The 23,671-nt window shown below is 39.9% G+C and overlaps 2 protein-coding genes across 12 annotated transcripts in view; both read right to left on the minus strand.

Annotated features, from left to right (window-relative positions):
* Positions 1-1,224, minus strand: part of LOC146523342 (disintegrin and metalloproteinase domain-containing protein 19-like) — a 74,722-nt gene extending 73,498 nt beyond the window's left edge. For all 7 annotated transcript variants that reach the window (XM_085139832.1, XM_085139798.1, XM_085139781.1 and 4 more), the window contains exon 1: positions 925-1,224. Coding sequence is in view for 2 of the 7 variants with exons in the window: in XM_085139781.1 (XP_084995907.1) it covers positions 925-945 (21 nt within the window). In the remaining 5 variants the exon portion in view is untranslated. The remainder of the gene's footprint in view (positions 1-924) is intronic.
* Positions 1,225-8,212: 6,988 nt separating this feature from the next.
* Positions 8,213-23,671, minus strand: part of adam19a (ADAM metallopeptidase domain 19a) — a 95,136-nt gene continuing 79,677 nt past the window's right edge. For 2 of the 5 annotated variants that reach the window (XM_085139693.1, XM_085139702.1), the window contains 5 exons: positions 23,140-23,281; positions 21,517-21,616; positions 16,281-16,505; positions 14,329-14,534; positions 8,214-12,956 (listed from right to left, as the gene is read on the minus strand). In XM_085139693.1, the coding sequence (XP_084995819.1) occupies positions 12,911-12,956; positions 14,329-14,534; positions 16,281-16,505; positions 21,517-21,616; positions 23,140-23,281 (719 nt within the window). In that variant the 3' untranslated portion in view covers positions 8,214-12,910. Of the gene's footprint in view, positions 12,957-14,328; positions 14,535-16,280; positions 16,506-21,516; positions 21,617-23,139; positions 23,282-23,671 lie in introns of all 5 variants that reach the window. The other 3 variants (XM_085139711.1, XM_085139684.1, XM_085139676.1) reach the window with 3 other exon arrangements.

Consider the following 23,671-nt stretch of genomic DNA (forward strand, 5'->3'; position numbering starts at 1 on the left):
CCTGCTGCTTTTACACACGCACTCACATAACACTCAGCGATTCTCTGCGTTCAACCTCTCACATGTTTAAGCTTGCTGCGGGAGATTTCACTTGTCATGTTTGCATAGTAAGCTAACGATTGATAAGACGATGTCAGAGGAATTGGTGCGCAAATTATCATCACTCACCAATCAGTGCTGTCGCTCTCCATACACAGTTCGCGCGATTGCAAAGTGAAAGCAAAAAACAAGCGCAAATTCAAACGCGATTTCAATATGTCACATATTGACAGTGGCTCACCGATGCCAATGACATAATTACCCAGCTACATTTCCGAAAGAATGCAAAAGCATTGACATATATTTTTCCTTCCTACGATAGGCCGACGAGCAGGGCAGCCCGACTGGAAAAATCGCTAGCCCCGGGACGTCGGGCTAGCGATTTTGCGAGCCCTGTATCTGATTGAGGAATCACTCATCTTTGGAAAAGAGAGTTTATTACAGAGAAATGTCTCTTTCCAAAATAAAAGCTATACTATACGCTTCTTCTGGGCTATATTCTCAGCAGCATATTAAACATATCAGGTCCCCATAAGGAGAATCATGTGCTAACGGCTGTCTAAATGACTCGGGTCAAGTTTGTATGCGTGCTTGTTGTTTTTGTCTGCTTCCACTTGTCTTTGCACTAGGATGCTATCGGGTAAATGTGCAGTCATATTCATTGTGTTCCCACTAGTGCTGTCAGCCTTAATCTGAAATGAGGTTAACGCCACAACACGGCAAATCTCTGTTAACGAGCTACCGCGGATTGCCCCGTGCGTGGGGCTGGACAGCGTCAACACATTAACGAGCTAACTGCGCTAACACACTAGTTCCCACTCATGTAATTGAGCATTGCATGGCACATCTGACATACTGTTTTACTTTAGTCCAAGATGCGCTTACCTTCAGGGTCATACGCCACATGAAGACCAAAATAGTTCCAGACGCCAGATCTGAATGAGGGTGGGGGAGGTTCAATTTGCCATGTTGCAACGAGCTTACCTTCTGTCTAGCTAGCTTGCCCTGTGCTCAGTGAATCTGTGTTCGACTACTCCGCCTAGGCTGCACTGTCGAGCGCAGAGCCACTGAGCGCTCAACACAGACAGCACCGTCAGAAGGAAAGTTGATCAAATAAATTAAAAATGTTGTATTGTTCGATACATATGCGTACCGAACCGAAAGCACTGTATCGAACGGTTCAATATCGATACGAGTATCGTTGCACCCCTAATATATATATATATATATATATATATATATATATATATATAAAAAACGAGATTGATATTACCAAGATAGATAGAAAGGTAGATAAATATGAGAAAGTAGCAGCTTAAGGCTGCAGCCGTATTGATGGAGTGATTATTCTTCTTCTTCGATACCCAACATCCACAATGACAGCGAAACAACTAGTAGCTCAGTGTTCCAACATTCGAAAGAAGGGACTGCTCTCACAGCTAGAGATTGACGAGGTACAACATAAATGCTACGGCAAGGAGGAGTCAGGACGCCAGGTCAGGGGGGAGATATCATCACCCCCACCCGAGATTGGGTACATAGCCCCAAGTGCGACAGGAGAAGGATCGTTGAGTGCGAGAGGAACTGACCTGAAAGATGGGATCATGGCCAAGCTTGAAACCTGGACCCCCCGTAGCTGGTTACCAAGATTACGTGAAGTACCCTCAGAAGGTCTGCTAGATGATGTTAATGCAGCACTATGGACGATACCTACAGCCACGATTACCGACACTAACAAGCTGATCTACAATACGGCAGCAGTGATCAGTGAGATGCTTGGCTACAAGTTGAACAGCCACAAGGGGCAGTACCCTCCATGGAGAAGGAGGCTAGAGGGCAAGATCAAAGTAGCACGGAGAGAGGTTAGCCAACTAATGGAGTTGCAGAAAGGTGCGACAAAGAAGGTGCATAAGAAATACAGCAAGCTGTCCATACCTGAGGCCTTGGAAACTGCCAAGCAAAGACTCACAGCCTTGGCCAGCCACTTGAAGAGGTACACCAGAGAGATAGAAGGCAGGAGAATAAACCAGCTGTTCTCCACAGAACCAGCAAAGGTGTACTCTCAGTGGCAAGGGAACAATAATAAGAGAACAGCACCACCAAGGCTGGAGACGGAGCAATACTGGAAGAGCATATGGGAGAAGGACGCAACCCATAACGGCAATGCTCAGTGGCTAGTGGATCTGAGGGCAGACCATAGCGACCTCCCTGAACAGGGTCCAGTAACCATCACAGTGGCAGATATCCAAGAAAGGGTCTCCAGTATGAAGAGTTGGACAGCACCAGGGCCCGACATGGTTCACGCCTACTGGCTGAAGAAGCTGACTGCACTCCACGAGCGTCTGGCAGCACAAATGAACCAGCTGCTAGTTAATGAGGGACACCCAGAATGGCTAACCGAAGGTCGGACGGTCCTGATCCCCAAGGACCCCAAGAAGGGACCAGTCCCCTCCAACTACCGACCAATAACCTGCCTCAGTACTACATGGAAGCTCCTGTCAGGCATCATATCGGCTAAGATGAACAGGCACATGGGTCAATACATGAGCGGGACACAGAAAGGAATTGGCAAGAATACCAGAGGTGCAAAACACCAGCTACTGGTAGACAGAACAGTCAGCCGAGACTGCAAGACCAGACTAACCAACCTGTGCACTGCCTGGATTGATTACAAGAAGGCCTATGACTCAATGCCCCACAGCTGGATACTGGAATGCCTAGAATTGTACAAGATCAATGGGACCCTAAGAGCCTTCATCAGGAACTCAATGGGGATGTGGCGTACAACACTAGAGGCCAACTCCAAGCCCATAGCACAAGTCACCATCAAGTGCGGGATCTACCAGGGAGATGCTCTGTCCCCACTGCTGTTCTGCATAGGCCTGAACCCCCTCAGCGAGATCATTAACAAGACTGGTTATGGATACCGACTACGGAACGGAGCAGTTGTCAGCCACCTCCTGTACATGGATGACATCAAGCTGTATGCCAAGAGTGAACGAGACATCGATTCACTGATCCACACTACCAGGCTATACAGCAATGACATTGGAATGTCGTTCGGGCTGGAGAAGTGTAGTCGGATGGTAACAAAGAGAGGGAAGGTAGTCAGAACTGAGGGGATTGAACTACCAGAAGGCAACATTGCAGACATAGAGGACAGTTACAAGTACCTGGGGATCCCACAGGCGAATGGGAACCATGAAGAGGCCGCTAGGAAAGCTGCAACCACCAAGTACCTGCAGAGTGTCAGGCAAGTCCTGAAGAGTCAGTTGAACGGTAAGAACAAGATCCAGGCCATCAACACATACACCCTGCCCGTGATCAGGTACCCTGCTGGGGTAATAGGCTGGCCAAAGGAGGAGATAGAAGCCACTGACATAAAGACAAGAAAGCTCCTTACCATGCATGGAGGGTTTCACCCCAAGTCCAGCACCCTGAGGCTGTACGCTAAGCGGAAGGAAGGGGGCCGGGGACTGGTGAGTGTCAGCACCACAGTCCAGGATGAGACAACGAACATCCAAGAATACATCACGAAGATGGCCCCAACTGACAGCGTGCTCAGTGAATACCTCAGGCAGCAGAAACCCAAGAAAGAGAAGGGAGACGAGGAACCATCATGGAAGGACAGGCCCCTGCACAGTATGTACCACCGGCAGATAGAGGAGGTGGCTGATATCCTGAAATCCTACCAGTGGCTGGACAAAGCTGGACTGAAAGATAGCACAGAGGCACTAATCGTGGCAGCACAAGAACAAGCTCTGAGTACAAGATCCATAGAGGCTGGGGTCTATCACACCAGGCAAGACCCCAGGTGCAGGCTGTGTAAAGATGCCCCAGAGACAATCCAGCACATAACAGCAGGGTGCAAGATGCTAGCAGGCAAGGCATACATGGAACGCCATAACCAAGTGGCCGGCATAGTGTACAGGAACATCTGTGCCGAGTATAACCTGGAAGTCCCGAGGTCAAAATGGGAAATGCCCCCAAGAGTGGTGGAGAATGACCGAGCTAAGATCCTGTGGGACTTCCAGATACAGACGGACAAAATGGTGGTGGCTAACCAACCGGACATAGTGGTAGTAGACAAACAGAAGAAGACGGCCGTAGTGATCGATGTAGCGGTTCCGAATGACAGCAATATCAGGAAGAAGGAACACGAGAAGCTGGAGAAATACCAAGGGCTCAGAGAAGAGCTCGAGAGGATGTGGAGGGTGAAGGTATCGGTGGTCCCCGTGGTAATCGGAGCACTAGGTGCAGTGACTCCCAAGCTAGGCGAGTGGCTCCAGCAGATCCCGGGAATAACATTGGAGATCTCTGTCAGGAAGAGCGCAGTCCTGGGAACAGCTAAGATACTGCGCAGGACCCTAAAGCTCCCAGGCCTCTGGTAGAGGACCCGAGCTTGAAGGATAAACCGCCCGCAGGGGCGTGCTGGGTGTTTGGTTTTTTTTTATATATAGTAGGCCAAACAGAGATTGAGTACAGCAAGTCACTGAACACCGTTTCCAAACTACAAATTTCATGCAAACAAGATGAGCAGATGAGTTTAAAACTTTAGTGGCTTCATTCTTCCACCTGAATGTGTATCTTTTAGTATGTTTGTGTCCATCTGAAACAGTAAAGGTTGTGGAGGTTGAAACAATGTGTCGGCTGGCAATGAAGGCAGTAAAAACTTTCAAGTGAATAAAGAATCCACAGAGGAAAGCATCCCATCATGATAACAGATGTCCTTAATGACAGAGGTGGTTTAAAAAAACAAAACAAAAAACACTGCTGCCACTAACATCCATGGCCATGCTTAAATATTCAAAGTCAAAAATCAGGTACAAGTACAGGTACCAAGCAATTGTGCAGTCATTATGTACATATATTTGGACATAAGTATAGATAATGTTTTTGAACTTTTTGTTTCATCTTCATACATTGGATCCCACCTGCGGTGGAGTCCAGCCACAGACATACTTACCAAGTACAACTACAAACTGATCTATGATTAGCAATATGAGGCTGGACTAAGACATGGACTTTCATTCTACAGTAGTTACCAGCCACATAAACTGGCCTAATAATAAACAGTTAAATGACTGGCCATGGACAACAAACCAATTATTATACCACTTCTTTAGCCTCATTTTAAACTGCCATGGAGCTTAGTGACAGCAAATAAAAGGTAAGTGAAAGGTTAATGAAATATTTTCCCTTCAATTTAAATTTATTAATATGGTGTCAAATCACAACAACAGTTGTCTCATATAGGGCAGGGTGTACAGTTTCGATTTGGCATTGGTGGGGACGAATGATTCAGGTTTTTTTTTCCTTTTTGTCTTTGCTTCTTGATAACAAAAGGAGAAATGTACTTGCCTACATATGCTATTCTACATGCTTTTAAACCATTTAAAATTATAATTGAAAGTTTTATATGTGAGTTATATAATGCTAAATTACAATTAAACAAATGACTAAGTATTTTAGACTTTAGTTTACTTCAGCCATATTCAATATAAATCAGGTATCATACAAAAATAAAAATAACTTCAAATTCAGCAGGGCTGGACTGGGACAAAATATCGGCATTTTGACTAGTGACCGGCCCACCATGGTATTATAGGAAAAGTCATAAATCCTTTAAAGCCTTTATAATTAGCTTAAACCTACACCACCTTCCCTATTCTGGTATTCTAAACAGTAACACCTCATTTATAATTACATATACCTAAAACTAAAAGGGTTGCCAACTACCAGCAAAAAAAGAAAAGAAAAAAAAGTAGGAATCACTCCCCCACCCTCTGCCTCAAGATGCTTAACTAACAAAACCGATTTAAATTTAATGCACGTATAAAACAAATTCACATAAATCTATTATTTTTCTCCAGTAATTAAATAGATTCAACATCTTTCTTCAACAGAATTGCAGACTGCACAGATGGTACCTTAACAAAGTAAAGAATACTATAACTTACTAGGGTATATACTAACTAGACTTAATATTTACTGAATACAATAATGGATTTCTATACATTTTACATCAGATGAAAACAATGGTTGAAAGATTCAGATAATTATTTGTTAAAAGCGAGACATTTTAAATGAGAATAAGAAAGAAAAGTATTTCTTTGTGCCCCCCTTTCCCTGTTAATGGCCTTCCTGGCCCCCTGGCAAAACTTTGCTAGACCCGCCCCTGCACAGTTACCAGCTGTCAGCTACTTAGAAAAGGATCCTGGTGTTATTTGTCTCTCAGAAACAGTTCATAACTTCCCTTCAACTCATCCATGTCACCTAAAAGTTGAACCTGTTTCTCCATCACCTGTTCAGCTCTGATTATTCAGTAAGGACGTCTCCTGGTTTCATCTTCATGTTTCCCTCTCACCACATATCCAAACCAACATCATGACCAGCAGCTTTACAGCTGTGGCTCCAGCAAACATCAGCTGATACTAGAAATTAATATTAAATAAATGCTAACAACAGCTGATCAAGCTTACACATGCTGCTGTTGTTTAATGCGGCCTCCGCTGGTTTCCTCTTTCTGGCGCAGAGAGAAAAGTCGATCAGCTGATCATTGATCAGTTTCATGATTGAATTAGCAACTTTCTAGCTGAAGTAGTACGGGACAAATCGCATTCCTTTTCACCTTAACGTTAAAGTTTGACCTCCTCGGCTGTAATTGGTCCAGCCCAGAGTCGATCATGACCAACTGGCCAATCCACCACCATTCATTTATATCATTAAAAAAAGAAAAGGAAGAAAACCCCATTGGCCGATAAAAACAAAAAAATCACGAGCGGCCCACTGGGCAAATGCCCGGTATGCCCGATGGCCAGTCCAGCCCTGAAATACAGTCATGACAATAAACAAATATGAGTTCAAGGACTTAACAACATTACTTCAGTTACATTACACCAACATCTCTGATACATTAGCACTAAGGGAACACTGAATGACCTGGTGGTTTATGTCCATCCAAGATTACCACAAAGTAAAAGATCTCTCAGCAAAATAATGCAACATTTTAGCCACACTATTGCCCCGATCAAATCAATGAGTTGGGATTTTTTATTCTAAGCATGAGCTACTGTTACAGCAACAGACATTAATACTACTGGTGTCCCCACACAGCAACTCAATGTCCACTATGTGAAGCAGCCAAACACATGTCTGCTCCTCTCGTTAACTGAGATAAACTGCTGGCATATTGGTTTTACATCTATACTGTCCAGTTTCTCCTGGTGGACATACAGCAGCATTGTTTAATCTCATTTGAGTCATTGTTGACTTTAGCCATGTTTTTAATCTTCTGAGAGCACTGAAGCTTCTTTCAGCCTCAACTGAGGATACTGGGATGACTAAAAGCAGCCTGACAATTGTCATGATAATAAATACTAGTTAATCTATAGCACCAAATCATCAGCCAGTCACCTGTGACCTTGCCTCTTCACCTCTGTCCGAGCTACAACATGGCAGAGCTGCCTCTGTCACCTGATAAATAACAGTGAGACATTCCAAATACATGCAGTCACACATGTGCTTCAGATACAGTCATGAACCAACAAGTCATCATCCAATTTCACCTGTGATCTTGTGTCACCATTGCTCTCTGAGCTTTGTGTTGGTTCTTCTGTCAGCTGACAAATAGGACATACATGACAATAAGAATAAAATGTGTAGCTGCTTCAGTGTGTCTGTCAATTTGTGCAGATCTTGACTCATCTGTAATGTTTGTAGGGTGAGTGCATTTTTAAAACAAGTTGTGCAAACTGCACTACAAGGTGGAATATTTGCAAAATCGTGACTACCTCATGATATTTTGTCTCAAAAATTAACCCTATGAATATGTCAGTGCCATTAGGATGAAATTATTGTGTCACCAACATTTTAATATTAGACATATAATTTTAACAGCCTCTGTAAACTAATATCCTGGCTCGCTCGAGGCTGCCGTTTTCTCCGACAGCTTCAATCAAAATGAGAAATGCTGCTCTGAGACTGGGATAACTAATAGTGCTGCATGTTGTGCAGTTAGTTTCCAAAACTATTCATGGTTACATACAATTTTAGACTGATGTGGGCCAAAGCCTAGCATAGTCTGTAACGTTATTGTGACGGACACATTTTATGAGTGAACTTGAGTTTAAGTGACTTACAGGTTTCTTTGAAAAATACTTTCTTATATCCAGGTTCTTCCTCTTTGCTGCCGTCCTCCTCTCCTCCTCGGAGCGCAGGCTTGCCGCTGCTAAAACTAAACAGAGCTCCCTGAAAGGCACAGCCAATCACATTGGCCATACTTGTCACATGACGTAGGACTCCAGTAGAGAACGTAATTTAACTCTTTCTGCTCCGCTGGGTGAATGAGACGCTGACATATCGGGGGGTTTTTTCTTTACTCGAAGAGATCAAATTATTGGTGGGGACACGTCCCTTCCGTCCATGCCAAATCTACGCCCTTGAGATGAGGTCTGAACATGGTTACTCCGAATAGAAAAGGGATTCTGAAATCAGACGGGATTACATTCTACAGTCTCGGTTTTGCTTCTAATTAAAGCTTCATGATGTGTTGTTCACTGTGAATTGCATTTGGTTTTTATCTCCATTTTACTGTGCCTCAGCTTTTTTTGGAAAAGGAGTTGTAATCAGTGCATCTCCAGCTGATTTTAACATTATGACAGACTGATCATATTAAATATTATCAGAGATGAATCAGTTTCTTTTTATTGGCAATCCATCTGTAATGAGTTCAGCGCAATGAACAAATTTTTACAGGGTAATTCACCAACTTTAGGTAAGGATTGTTAACTTTATGTAACCGTGTTAGCGGCCCTACTTCTGTTACTGTTATGTGATGTTAAAGGGTTTTCATTTCATATTTTATGTTATACAAGTTTTGTGGACAAATATAAAAAAAAAATCTAAAAAAGACTGTTGCAGAAACCTGAAGAGAGAGGTTTAAGACTGGTGAAGGACCTGCAAATAAGGACACTGAGCAGTTGAGTGAATTGCTGACAGGAACAATAGAGAACCAACAACCTTTGGCGAACATATCCTATAATGGCCATCTAGACAGTTCAGATGAGGGATCAAGCACACCTGATTTGAGTATATTAGTGCATTGATTTAGCTATTCTCTCATTTCAGATTATTGTTTTTCATCAACAGCTGTCTCGTTTAATGTGTTCATTTGATCATATGAACTGTTCTTGTGTGTAGGTGGAAATGAAATGGACAGAACTGCAGAGTTGCAAGGCATAGCTTCCTCAGAAGCTATGATGTGTGCCAGCACTGCTCACAGGAACAGTTCATATGATCAAATGAACACATTAAACGAGACAGCGAGACAGACTTACGATGAATGAAAAGCTGGCTATTGAATTTCATTAACACAAGTTGAAGTATCTAAAGGAGGAGCATGAAATGAAAAACAAGATACTCCAAGTAGAATTAGAAATGAAGATGTGAGATGCATCAGTCTCAATATACCAGCAATGAATAAAAAAATGTTTATTACATCATATTGTATGATTCTTTAATATACCGGACACAAATACAGTGTAGAATGTAGTAATTTGACCATGACATGTTCAAGTCCTTGTCTGTGGTTTGTTGGAATTGAAGGCATCTTCTTGGCATGAATCAAAGTGTATTCTGAAGGCACTGAAAATGACTCTTTCAAACAACAAACATGCACTCTACTAGACCCCTTGTGCATATATGAGCTTGGATATAGCACCTTTGATTAGGCGTAAGTGGGTACAAGCATTGTGTAAACAAACATTTCCTTCCTTGTACTGATTTATACCTTGACTGAGGAAGCAGATTTATGTAAGTCTCAATTAACGCTTCTAATTATTCACAAAATGAAGAAGTGGTTTTCTTTAGTTGAGAAAGTTTGCTTATAACCCATTGCAAGTGCATGTATACATGCGTTTCTCACCATTATAATGGCGAGAAATGCATTGACTCGGTGACATCAGTTGTTTTTGTTCAACTCAATAAAGATAGCTGTAATTATTTAAACAAGGCACAGACAAACAAATTCATGCATAAATACTATAGAATTCAGAAAAAAAGTTTAAAATTATTATTTATTTTTATTTGAAATTCAACTGATAACCTTTTTCTTAAAAAAAAACCTATTATTTGTTAAAAAAAAATTAACTTGACACATACAGTAGGTGGATGGACCTTGATGCCTCACGGCAGACAACACCGACAACCCAGGTTACAAAATACTTACGGGGATGGTAATGTCACTGGTACTCTGAACTTGATTTGAAAGAAAGTCTGAAATAATATAAATTACTTTTGATTTAACTTTGAAATTTTTGATTGATTTTAATTTTTATTCATAGTAACCTGAGATTCAAACCCACATTTTTTCTTCATCACTATTCTAACATTCTGTGTTGCTATGCCTATGATGCTCTTCAAGCTCAAACGCTGACATCTTCATAATCCTGTCCTTGATATTGTCTTATACCTATATTTTTCTATCCATTTCCTTTTTAAGTAGACCCTACTACTAATACTTCTCAAAAGACTGGAGCTCAATGGACTAGCCAAAGACCTTACACCCTAAGATATAAAACTCTGTATTCATACACTTTTTCAATGGGATTCTATTAACTTTTCCTGAAATAAAGCTTTGACAGCAGTGGTTATAAATATGTCATCTTGCTATGTCCTCTTCTGCTGCTAAGCCTAAATGACACCTGACTGCCATCAGCAGTTTAAAATAATTACCTGATCCAATGAGAAATGTGTAAACATGAGAAACACTACATTGTATTTTCTTTTGTTGAACTTTGGCATGGTTACACATCTCAGGATGTGACAAAAGACCTCAGTGTTAACAGTCTACCACATTAGGAAAACAACCAACTTTCCTGTTTATTAAGCTCTGATCTTTAGGATTAGGATTCAACTTTATTGGCATTACACATGTATAAATACAGGGTAACAAAATACAATTTGCATCTAATCAGAAGTGCAAGAGAAGTAAGTGCAATAGGAGCAGATTATATACAGATAGGGGTAGTATAAAAGCCATCTACACTACATTTGGATTAGGCTGAAACAGAAGTAGATTTTGTCTCTGCATAAGTTTGAGGGCCATGGGAATTCGTGAAACAGATCTTACAAGCAGACAAAAGAGAGAAAAATCCTTTGTAATATTTCCACAAAATCTTTATTTTAGATTCATAAAAGTTAAAAAAAGGAGAAAAATAAACCTTGATAGTTTTGTAAAAAATATTTTATGTAATTTTATGATAGGAAAACAAATTTAAATCAAGAAAAACCACCCATGTGTGTCCTGCAGGCCTCATCTACCTCTCCAGCATGTAAACAGTGTTGATAAAAAGCTGCTGTGTCATTAGCTTTCCTATCAACTCATGTGCCAGTATTTCTGAATTTAGACCTCAAACATTGCTCTTATGATAGAATAAATTAGAAAACCTGGAAGTATAGATGAGGTGACTCATAGTAAACTATTTTTCAACTTATTTTCAAGCTTTCAGGACACCTCAGGAATAGGGATGGGTATCGTTTAGGTTTTATCCAATACCAGTACCAAACCAGTACTTTTAAAACGGTGCCGGTGCTTAAACGGTGCTCAAACCGGTGCTTAAAGAATGAAGAACACAAACTTTGTCCACAAACTTCTCATGTTTAGCTGTTTTTTTGTAAAAAGATAACAATGTTAGCCTTTTCTGCAGCTATAGGGGATTTATGGTATCACTCTTGGCTGGAAGCAGTGCTTAAACAATGGGGGGAAAAAACACCAACTTTGTCCAAAAACCTCTCATGTTTAGCAGTTTCCCATTTTTTCTTTGGTCAGTTTAGCTTTTTTGGCCAGGGTGAAGGGAGTATCTGCCATCAAACAAGAAGACAGCCGCATGTAACTACGACGCTGTTTGCTAGTTCACCTTACATGCATTAATATAATAACGTGGTTAGCCTACTCAACGTAAATTACACACGAACAACATTAAGCTACTCACGCAGAGAAGAACGGCTGCTGCTGCCATCATCATCCGTCATCATTTCTGCTACACTGGCAGGCACCACACCCGCAGTAGATGCGCTCGATGTGAGGTCTTGCAGCAAGCTATCAAATATGGCGCATTTCTCTGCTTTTAAAAAAACGCTATACGTCGCCAGGTGTTTCATCAGATTCGAGGTGTTACCTCCTTTGCACAGCATCACCTTAAAGCACTTGTTGCAGGCTGCTGAGTTTGCATCTTTTGCTGTGAAGTACAGCCAGACTTATGACCGCTTCGCCTTGGGCGTTTTTAATCTGTAGTTCTGCTCTAAAAGAACGTACGTACCTGGGCCCGCCTACTACGCTTGCAAAGGTAAAATGATTGGCTGGAATCCAAAATGTATGACATCTCAGGAAAAAAAAAGCACAGAAATAAAGCACCAAAATGTGCGCTGCTTTTCGGTCTGGTTACTACCGTTTATGTCAGATACCCATCCCTATTCAGGAATGACGAGATCTCTTTGGTGGATATAATAAATCATACCACGTGACACGAAACAAACTGTAAACAAAACATAAGTCAGTACAAAATGCATTTTTATAGACGGACATTAGCAAAAACAAAACAAAACCCTAAAAATTAACTGGGTAAATTTGACCATCCCCCAACAATTACACTTGTGTTAGTCTGCAAGGTCTATTTGCACAACCACTTGACCACTTAATCATTGTGGTTAAGTTAGTTTGCTCTGTCTCTCCATTTTCAGTTTTGTGTTTTGTTCTCCTCTAACTTCTGTGATATCTCTGTGGTTCAACAGCCAAAGTCTCTTTAGTGCAAATAGGCTGTCAGCTACTGCCATCTCAAAACAGAGAGGAGAGGCCAGAAGAAGATCATTTTCATGCTGGATGTGAAGCTGTGTTTAATTTGGTGCCTGGAACCGGTCTGAAAAGAGCAGAGAAAAACAAAGATTGTGGTATAACTGATGATCTTTAAATTAATTTTTGTTAGTATTTAAATAAAAATAAAAACTCTTACTCCGTGCATTACTGTACAAACTGCCACTCTAAAATCGTGTACTGCTCAGTCTGCACTGCTGCTCAATCCTGCCACTTTATCCCATTTGTAATACCCCCCCACCCACACCCAATTACATGTCAGCAGTCACATTTCTATTTAAGATTTCTTTATCTTCTACTTGATCCATTCTCAATCATCCAGGAAAGTAAATCTCCAAAAATTGATTCTGTTCATCTGTTCGTAGCGTTTTGTGGGAGAAACGTTTCGTCATCATCCAACTGACTTCTTCAGTCTCAGCTGACTGCAGGTTTCCCCAAATCTTATAAACAGTACATTTGCATAATGACTGAAACCAGCCCACTGAAGGAACAATGGGCTGGGAGGTCAGTTCCTTAATCTTAATTATGCAAATTCTCATGACCATTGATCAACAACCACTGATCAAAACCTACTGATCAAAACCCACTGATCAATGACCATGAGTACCATTCACAGAGAGTTGGGGAATGGCTGCAATCACAGCATTGTAAGATGGTGAAAGATGTACCCTTAGGCCCCCTCCTCGATTCAGAGATGGTCTTTCCCTTTTCAAACATAAACTAAATTGTGTTTAAACAATTTGACATTATTTTTCATAATGTCATTAAGTCTTATTTACAGAGCCAAAGCAGAAAAATCCTCGTAATTAGTCCTGTGAGTAAATTAAATTTGGATGGACTGAGTCCTGTACAGAAATCTAACAGTCACAGAGCAACAATGTCCCTTTATTACCATGAACATACATGTGCACATCGGTGTGCACACACACATTACACTGCATTTTAATTGGATTCTATTTCAGTAACACTGTCCTTTTGGTACAAATAACTAGATTTAATCTGCTTGGAAATACGTCCTACTGAACTCCCATTAATGCTTTTTTAAAATGTTCAAAGTTTTTCTGTAAACATTTTTGGGGTTGTAGGGGTGGGTATTTGATCCCTCTACAACCCCTACAAAGTTTTTATTGTAAAATGTTTTACAGAAAAAAATTATAATGCTTTTTTAAAATGTTCAATGGGAGTTCAGTTTCCTATTTCATGCAAATCAATTTAAAACTTTTTTTTGTAATTCGTTTCTTCGCAGAATTTTCTGGTTGACATTCAGTCTTTCCAATAAAATAAAACTGGATACAAATTAGAGACTGAGCCGCTGATTGTAAGTTTGTTCACTTATAAATGGCCTGTATATAAAGAAATGAACAAATAATGATTCTGCAGAGTCACGTACAGTGGGGAAAATAATTGTGTTAACCCACCTGATAGCTCTCAAAGGTGGGATGGCAGAGACTTTGCCCACAGGTTTAGGTCCTGCTGCTGAGGGCATCATGACCAGTAGGCCTGGAGGGGCTTTGGAGAGTGAGGTCTGGACTGGAGTCACTTGGGGGGAGACTGCTCTGGTAGGGCTCAAGGGGAGAGGCCTCTGAGGAGGGAATTGGGGTGTGGGCTGCAGGTCAGACACCAACTGAAAGAAAGATATTAGCTTTATGTATATTACTGAACAGTGACATGCAAAATGTTTTTGGAGGTTGGTAGCTTATATCCACTTATAAATCAAAAGAATTACTGACTAAAGGTAAACATTATATAAAGTATATTGTTTACACATTCAGTGAAGTGTTTCTAGGCTTGTAGCTCATAAAATTGAGAAATCCAGTATCTCGAACTTTTCAAATACCTTCTTGATCAATCAAAAGGTTTTACAATAAAAATATAACTTATTAGAAGCATGATCATTATATTCAATAATTGACTGGGGCTTTTTTTTTTTTTACTATGAATCACAGCATTGCATTGGAGGTGACCAGTTATCTATATTTCCCCTGTAGGGTATCTTCCTCTAAATACCCCAAATATGGTCTAATAAAGTTCACATCAGAAAAGTTGGCTGGCCAATCAAGTTCTTGGCAATTAATCTGCTGCATTCAGTCACTGCTGCTTGTGCACTTTTCCCTTTTCTGTTCTTTTAATATGCTTTAATACAGCACTATTAGCTCTTGCACTTAAAACAGCACTAAGATCTTCTCTCTCTCATACACAGATATACATACATACGTATGTATATCTGTGTATGTATATGTACATGAGAAGCTAGAGAAGTACGAAGGGCTCAGAGAAGAGCTCAAGAAGATGTGGAGGGTGAAGGTAACAGTGGTCCCAGTGGTAATAAGAGCACTAGGCTCAGTGACTCCCAAGCTAGGTGAGTGGCTCCAGCAGATCCCAGGAACAGCATCCGAGATCTCTGTCCAGAAGAGTGCAGTCAGAACATCTAAGATACTGCACAGGACCATTGAGCTCGCAGGCCTCGGGTAGAGGACCCAAGCTTGAAGGACAGACCGCCCGCAGGAGCGAGAGGGGAATTTTTACTTTATGTGGGTTACAGTTGCTTCAATATAGTAAAACAGTAACAGACTAAACTATTTAACAATATAATACAATATGTTACAGCTTTACAAATTTAAGAAATAGCACAACATATACAAATCACTCAATAATAAATATCAAGAATTGACGGAGGTGATTATAAATAAATATTCAAGAATGTTTACAAGAATATTACTGAGCAGAAAAGAGCGTGTGCAATAAAGGGTGTAACGATGTAATGATTTCCTGTTTCGTTCAGTGGTGCTTTTTTGTAATCTCAGTGTCCCACTGAATGTGCTCCTGTGACTAGCCAGCGCGTCATGGAGTGGGTGGGAGGTATTATCAGATTTCAAACATGCCTTATTAAAGTTGCAAGCAACAACATGGATGTCCTCTGGGAGCTCTCTCTGCTAAACAATGGTAATTATGGCTACTGTTAGCTTCCGAGGTCGAGAAAAGGGCCTGTACTGAATAGACAAAGCTTTTAAGTCCAGTGAGCAGTAAGGGTCTACAATTTTACTGTTAATACACCAGTCCACTCCTTCCATTGCCGGAGTTTTTATTGAGATTGCAGAAACATGCGGCAGAAATTAGCTCTCTCCAAAGGTTGATTAGACACTCCCTTAGAGAGAGGGTGAAGAATTCAGTCATTTGAGAAGGTTACAGAAAAGAGCTGCTGCTCCTCCATATCAAAAGGAAGCAATTGAGGTGATTTGGGCATCTGTCTAGGATGCCTTCCCTTGTCTAGGTAATTTGCATTTTTGCTTGTCTAAAGCTCCTGTCCTCTGTAGACTGTTTTGAGTTTATATGCCCTGACTTTTTCCTTACACTCTAGAAAGGGACTTACCAGGGGAGATCGTGCTGGAGTAAGGGGTAGAGGTTTCTGTGGCGGGCTCAGTCTCTGAGGTCTTGGTGGGGATTTGGGTGGTGCTACTGGATGCTTGCCAGTTGGAAGAGACCGTGGACCACCCTTGGCAAATGAGGCAGGTCTCAGAGGTCGCACTATGTTGACTGGGTGGGTGCCATTTGGGCTTGGTCTAAGAGATGGAACCTCTTTGCTGGTGTGAGAAATCTACAATTACAGGAAATTCAGTTAATGTTAACAAATGTTAACAAACCTAACAGAAAAACAGCTTCAAATCATTTCACAGAGAGAAGAACAGGAGAGAAGAACTCATATGGGCATTTATTTCCTACTTTGATCATGAAGAGAAAGAATGGATACTTTACCAATAGGAGAATCTTATTCATAAAACAACAGTGATATAATAGACTTAACATTAATTCATGACATTTTTTGGTTCTTTGCTTTTTCTTTAGACCTACAGTTATAAATAAAACTCGAAGAAGCTTTTTAATATGTGTAACTGACTCACTTGTTTCTCCACTCTTCAACATGCCTTCTATACACATACCTGACTCTTTCTCTGACATATGAAAGTGCAAAGTAATTACAGAGGAGATTAACTAGGATCTGTGAAAACACTTTTATGCAAAATAAGTCAACACATAGATGTTTTTGGTTGTTTGATGATGATAATTGATCGATGTAAATTCCATTTCAAAGCCAGCAGAGATTAGAGCTTGTGTGTGTACCAATGGGCCCCTGGACATGTTTCTGTCAGAGGCATTTGCTACATAATGAGATATCATGTAAGTAAAGTGTGTAGGTTAAATTCATGACTTTAATGATAATGGTAATATTAATTCTTTTTTTCTTTTTTCTTTTACAATATTTTTATTGGTTTTGCAACAGCATACAAAGATTTGTTTTCACAGTAATGTGACGCAGTAGTACGAACACTTTTACCCCCTCACCTCCCATCCCTGCTCTCTCCCAAACCTACATCAAATAAAAACACATGAAGTATACATACATTAGTACAATATGTGGCATTTATACAATGGAAGGAAACAAAAAGAAGGAAAAAAACAAAATAGAAATAGCTAGCACAAACTAAACAATTTTCACCTCATCCACACTCCTGCAGTTGTCCGATATTTGCTTCTTTTATAAAGTTTTTAAATAACTTCCAAATATCATCAAAATATGTTAACTTGTATTTAAGAAAAATATGTTATCCTTTCAATTACCATACATTGTGCCAAAGAATTTATCCAAGCACCAATAGCAGGAGGATCAGATTTTTTCCAGTTTAATGCAATTATACGTTTTGCCTGTAATGTACAATAATCCATAAACTTAATTTGATGGGCTCTTAGTTTAAGATTTTTAGAATAAATTTGTAGTAGCAACATTTCTGCATCTAAAGCATTCTTTGTAGTTAAAATTTGGGGGTTTTTTGGTTATCACTTCCTGCCAAAATGCGTGGACAATTCTGCATTCCCATATACAGTGGAAAGATATCCCACAGGCTTCTCCACATTTAAAACATGTATTTGGAATTTTGTTGTTATATATATTCAATTTAACCAGTGTTACATATGTCTGCATGATCCAGTTGTTTTGTAATAGCGTTAGGTTACTATTAATCGATTATTTTTGTGATTTTAAGCAAATTGACTTCCATGTCTCCTCAGAAATATTAATATTTAGGTCATTTCTCCAAGATTCTAACTTAGAAGCTGATGTTTCTGGAGAGGCCGAGACAATCCAGTTATAGAATGTTGAAATTAAGCCTTTGTTACAACATTTTTTCACCATTAACTCCTCTAAATTAGTTAACTGGGGAACATTAAGAGACTGATTTTGCATGGAAGAAATTAAGCTTCTAATCTGTAAATACTTAAAGAAATGTTTTTTTGGAATTTGAAATTTTGAGACTAAATCCTCAAATGAAACCATTATTCCATCACAAAAAAGATCATTTTCCTGGTACAAATAAAGCATTTCCCCAAATAGGACTAAACTGAGAGAGATTATTCTTAATATTCACCATTTCTTTTATTGTAAATCAAACTTCAATCATATTTCAGACTATAGGATTATTTGTTTCTTTCTTTAATTGTTTTGGCTGTGCAGAGTATAAGTACAAGTTTAATGGCATTTTAAGAGAATTTGCTTCCATCCCCACTCAAGAAGGGATATTTTGGGATGAAAAATAAAACATTATTGTCCTTAGTTGAATAGCCAGATAGTACCAGTAAAAATTGGGGCATTTCAACCCCCCTGTATCGAAGGGAAGATACAACAAAGACAAGCGAATGCGGGGATGCTTCTTGTTCCAAATAAACTCTCTGATTAATGACGCTACTTTGGTAAACAATCCAGTGGGACATTCTGAAACATATACAAGAGTTTAGGTCAGGGGTCAGCAACCTTTTACACCCAAAGCCATTTGGACCCAGTTTCCATGCAAAAGAAAACACTGGTAGCCGCAAATACTTTTTGACATCTAAAATGAAGATGACACTTTATATATTGTTTTTTACCTTTATGCTTTGTGTGAACAACTAAGGTGTGCTGCTTATGAAATCCATGAAGTGCTACAGAGAAAATTACATTTAATTTATGTAATCAACACATTTTGAACTCTTAAAGAAATATAACAAAAGGAAAGACACCCAGCTGAACTAAAATGACCCACGTAGCAAACAAAAACTGTTGAGCCGCCACCCTTATATCGCCTTTGGGCTGTTGGGCCTTGACCTGACTTTTAAAAAAAATAATTGGAACAAAAAGCACTATGCTGCTGAAAAATGAAAAATAGATATTTGCAAAATTTTGCCTAAATATGTATTTTACCAGGTTAATGTGTGTGTGGCGGGGCGTGGTCTGCGGCACCGCTTCAGGGGAGGCGGACGCACCTGAGCGACACAACCGCAATCACGCCTCGCTGCCTTTACCTCTGCGCTATCTGTGCTCTTGTGTTGTTGGTGGTGTATGTCAGGCTGTGAGCTGAAAAGCTACAGCCAGCTGTATGCGTACAGCAACCGTGTGTGAAAAGTGGTCAATATAGAGATGCTGAAAAGCGTGTTCATGCAAACATCGTCGGGTCTGCCGTGATATGTTTACAATGGGACTTCTGCTCCTGATCCTCTGCGCACAGCGTCTGTCATCTGTCAGCTGTCATTTGTCAGGCGTGAACGGTGTTTGTCTTTAACATAGTTCACGGTGGAGAATAGCTGCTGACATAATGTGCATCCGAAAATCCATAATTGGCCTATCTGGGGTTGAAAGTCTCGATAAATGCACGGCATTTCGGTGGGTATACCGGCTTCCGTGAGTGTCACTCTTATTTTGAGCGATGAAAAAAATAACAGAATATAATTTTATGTTTATATTTCAATATCACAATAATCTTCCAATTTAGAACTACAAGTTAAAAAGAACTAACATAAATAAAATACACTTCAGCTAAATACTTCTAATTTATTTTCCCAAACCACGCAGAGCCGCAGTATAAGGACTAAAGAGCCGCAGGTTGCCGACCCCTGGTTTAGGTAATACATTCATTTTAAGAACACTTATCCTTCCAATAATAGATAATGGTAAACTTATACAACGCTCCATTGGAAATTTTCTGTAGAATTGTATTATAGTTAAGTAGGGCCACATCTTTTAGTGAAGGAACTATTTTAATGCCTAGATAAGTGAATTCAGAATTAACAGTAAAGCCAGTTATATTCGGACTTACGTTTTGACTATATTCTTGTTTAAGTAACATTAATGATGATTTTGTTACATTTATTTTATACCCTGAGAAGGCCCCAAACCGGTCTATTAAATCCTTTACTGCAGACACAGAAGTTTTTAGTTGCTTTAAAAATAATATGACATCATCATCAAATAAAGCGATTCTATGCTCCTTTCTACCAATCTTAACACCTTGTATTTGTCCACTGGTTCTAACACCTATTCCCAAAGGTTCAATTTTAAATTCATCAATTCATTTTAAAGTATTTTTTTGTATACATTTTTGTGTTAGTATTTCCTAAGAGAAATTAAAGCTAGATAAAAGCAACATAAAAGATAACAAAATGAAATCCATGCAGTGGAAGCTTTCATCATCAATCTTCTACTCACTCTGTATCAGTAAGGGAGTCTCCTTCTCCACTTTCCTATTTGAAACTCCTATACCACCTCATTCTCAAATTACCACATTCACAAACTTGGGTGTTCATGCCGCCTGTTCATCCACCAACCTGACAGGGTGATGCCAAAACCCCATCGGCCATTTATGGCTGAGGGGTAAAAACTCTGAGATACCAACATTCGTTATGTGTGCAGTACATGTGTGCATTTTGTATCTTATAAGTCAGATATTTAACATTTGCGCAACATTAATCGTCTCAGTCCTTTTCTCCCCCCACATGTCACTGCCATTCTTGTCCACAGCCTTGTTACTTCCTGGATTGATTATTGTAATTCACTTCTTTTTGGTCTTACTCAAAAATCCATCCCATGCTGCCCGTATCATCACCAGGACCCCTTCTGCCCACCACATCACTCCTGTCCTGCAGCAGCTTCATTGGCTCCCGGTCAAATATCGCATCAATTTCAAAATACTCTTGTACACATTTAAGGCTATTCATCATCTCTCTCCTCCATATCTCTCTGACGTGGTTAAGATCACCGCCCCATCTCGTTGTCTCAGATCTTCTTCTTCCCTTTCACTCTCCGTCCCTTCCCCCGTTTTACAACCATGGGGAGCCGGGCTTTCAGCTGCTCTGCTCCACGACTCTGGAATTCCCAACCTCCTGATTTAAGAAACATCTCTTCCTTCTTTCTCTTTAAGTCCAAACTCAAAACTTACTTGTTCAAAATAGCCTCTCCTATTTTATTTGTTTATGTCTTATGCTTTTATGATTGTGTAAACTGCTTGCTTTTATGTTGCTTTTATTCTACTGTGTACAGTGACCTTGAGTGTTTTGAAAGGCGCTTTCAAATAAAATGTATTATTATTATTATTATATTAAAATGTTAACTTTAGGCTGATATTAAGACATAGGATGCTAAAACAATAATTTGACAAACTGAATATTTAATTCAATATGAAGGTTAACCTCATGGACACTCAGTTATTCATTCACAGAAAAACAGTCATCACCCTACTCCCATTTCCTCCTTCCCTTTCTTTTGTTTTATTTTGTAACACACTAGAAACACACATATCACTCACCCCCTTGTGGCCATTAACTGTGTTGATTGGTCCTACAACTTTCAGGTGAAAGGCAGGATTAAGGTGGCCATTCTTTCGTTTATCTGCTGATCCCTCCATCCTGAGAACAGAAAGACAAAAAATAAACAAGAGCCTGTTGCATGGAAGATGTACAGCTTCATCACTTTGCTCATTCGGACATTCCTGGTTTTATGGCTCAAATTGAGAAATAAGAAAACTAGAACGGAACACGAAGCTTCTTAACCAGCTGATGTTAGTAGAAATGAAATAAAACAAATGCTTCCATGCAGTGATTAGACAAGTCTAACTGAGTGAGATGGTTCTTTTACTAAGCTACCATCTTAGAAATAATTTGTTCTAACCAGTCTATGGAATTTCTGTTTGTGTTTGTGATACCTTTACTGTTTGTTCATACTGAGAAACAAAAAGAGAAAAAAAACCCTCATTCTTAAAAATGCCCCATGCTGTATCACACTGACAACCTTCGGCTTACAAGTGAGACATTAGCGATTGGTAAGTACGCCAATGGAGGGGGCAGCACTATGGTCTGTTACAAAGACAGAGGCGAACCAATCAACAAATCATATTAAAATGGTTTACTGGCACCATTTTGGTTCAGGGTGCCTCTCATTCTGTACAAGTCATCGACCCTGGATCAGCAAAACAGCCCAGACCATCACACTTCCTCCTCCATGTTTGACAGCTGATGTCACACACTGTGGAATCACCCCACTCGACGGTGTACAAAGATCCTGCGTGATGAATCGAAGACTTCAAATTTTGATTCATCAGCCCATTATACTCTGGTATTCAGTAGTCTAATTGCTGTTTCATGGCTGAGGCAAGCCTCTTTGTCTTATTCTGATGCCTTAGCAATGGCTTTCTTGCCGCAACTCGTCCTGTCAAACCTGCAGCTTGAAGACCACGATTAAAGTGTACTTGAAGCTGTTTTCCTGTGAGCAACCTATTACGCAAGCTGTTAACTCTCAGAAACTTGTCCTCTGATTCATTTATGGTTTGGGGTCTGCAGATCTCTTCCTGTCAGTTTGTTTCTGAGTGCCTTTTGATGGTGAAAGAAACCACAGTGTGTTCCAACACTACTTTTATGCAGACAGAGGGGGTTGGAAGTAATCCAGAAAAGTTGCGAACACCTGTAGGAATTAGTAGTACCAGCTTTTAACGCTCAATTAACCTCCACTGCTGCAGAACTGCTTTAAATTGTTAACCCATTTTGTGTTCCCTGAAAAAGGCATTTTTCTGTCATTCTAAAATGTACATTATTTTTCAGTTTTGAGTTGCCTTGCCTGGCAGTTTACCACTTACCTTTGTAGCATTTCAGCTATTCATTTGACTTGAATGACTTAAACTGCAAATAACTGAAACAATTGGGGTGTTCTAAAACTTTTGACTGGTAGTAAACCTTGCAAGGTTTCTAATTTGCACTTGAATAAAGTTTTAAAGGACAAAAGAGCATCACAATACACCAGTGCATATTATATAGTTTTACTTGCTAGACCCCAAAATGAAAATGCTACTTTTTTAAATTTTAGGCTTTCCTCTTTTTGTTGTATCAAGAAAATGTAGTGTTAAGAAACAGACAAACAGTGGAAAGACAGACAGTACTTCTTGCATGTGTTCTTTTTTCTTTGGGAAAGCCACTTATGGTAATAAGAAGTCTTGATCCGGTGGCAGTAGAAGACCAGCAGCACTGCAGGTAAAACCACCAAGAAGGCAAACAACAGTCCAGCCACCAGACCCGCCTGACCTGTTGACATACACAAACACATTTATACATACACACTAATGTGTTTACTAGTATATTTATATGGCAATTGAAACACTTTAATTTAGATCAGCAAGTATCAAGGAAAAAGGGCCATCCATGTCAAAATTTTCTGTTTACTTCTAGTGATCGAACATTCTGAGCCTGTCAGCGAGTCAGATGGAAAAACAATGTTAACTATAAAGTTATGTATATTTTTTTGTCTTTTTATTTTGTTTATTTTCAGAGTGAGTATTAAGCTGTAGCAGGCAGCGGGTAAAGCCCAGGCTTGTGAAAGACCGGAGAAAAAGGAGGAGGAATAGAAAAAAGAAATGGACATGACAGAGAAAGAGAAAGGGAGAGAAAGACTTTGACTTTTAACACTTTATTTAC

Source organism: Neolamprologus multifasciatus, chromosome 3, assembly GCF_963576455.1.
Source record: "Neolamprologus multifasciatus chromosome 3, fNeoMul1.2, whole genome shotgun sequence".
NCBI lineage: Eukaryota > Metazoa > Chordata > Actinopteri > Cichliformes > Cichlidae > Neolamprologus > Neolamprologus multifasciatus.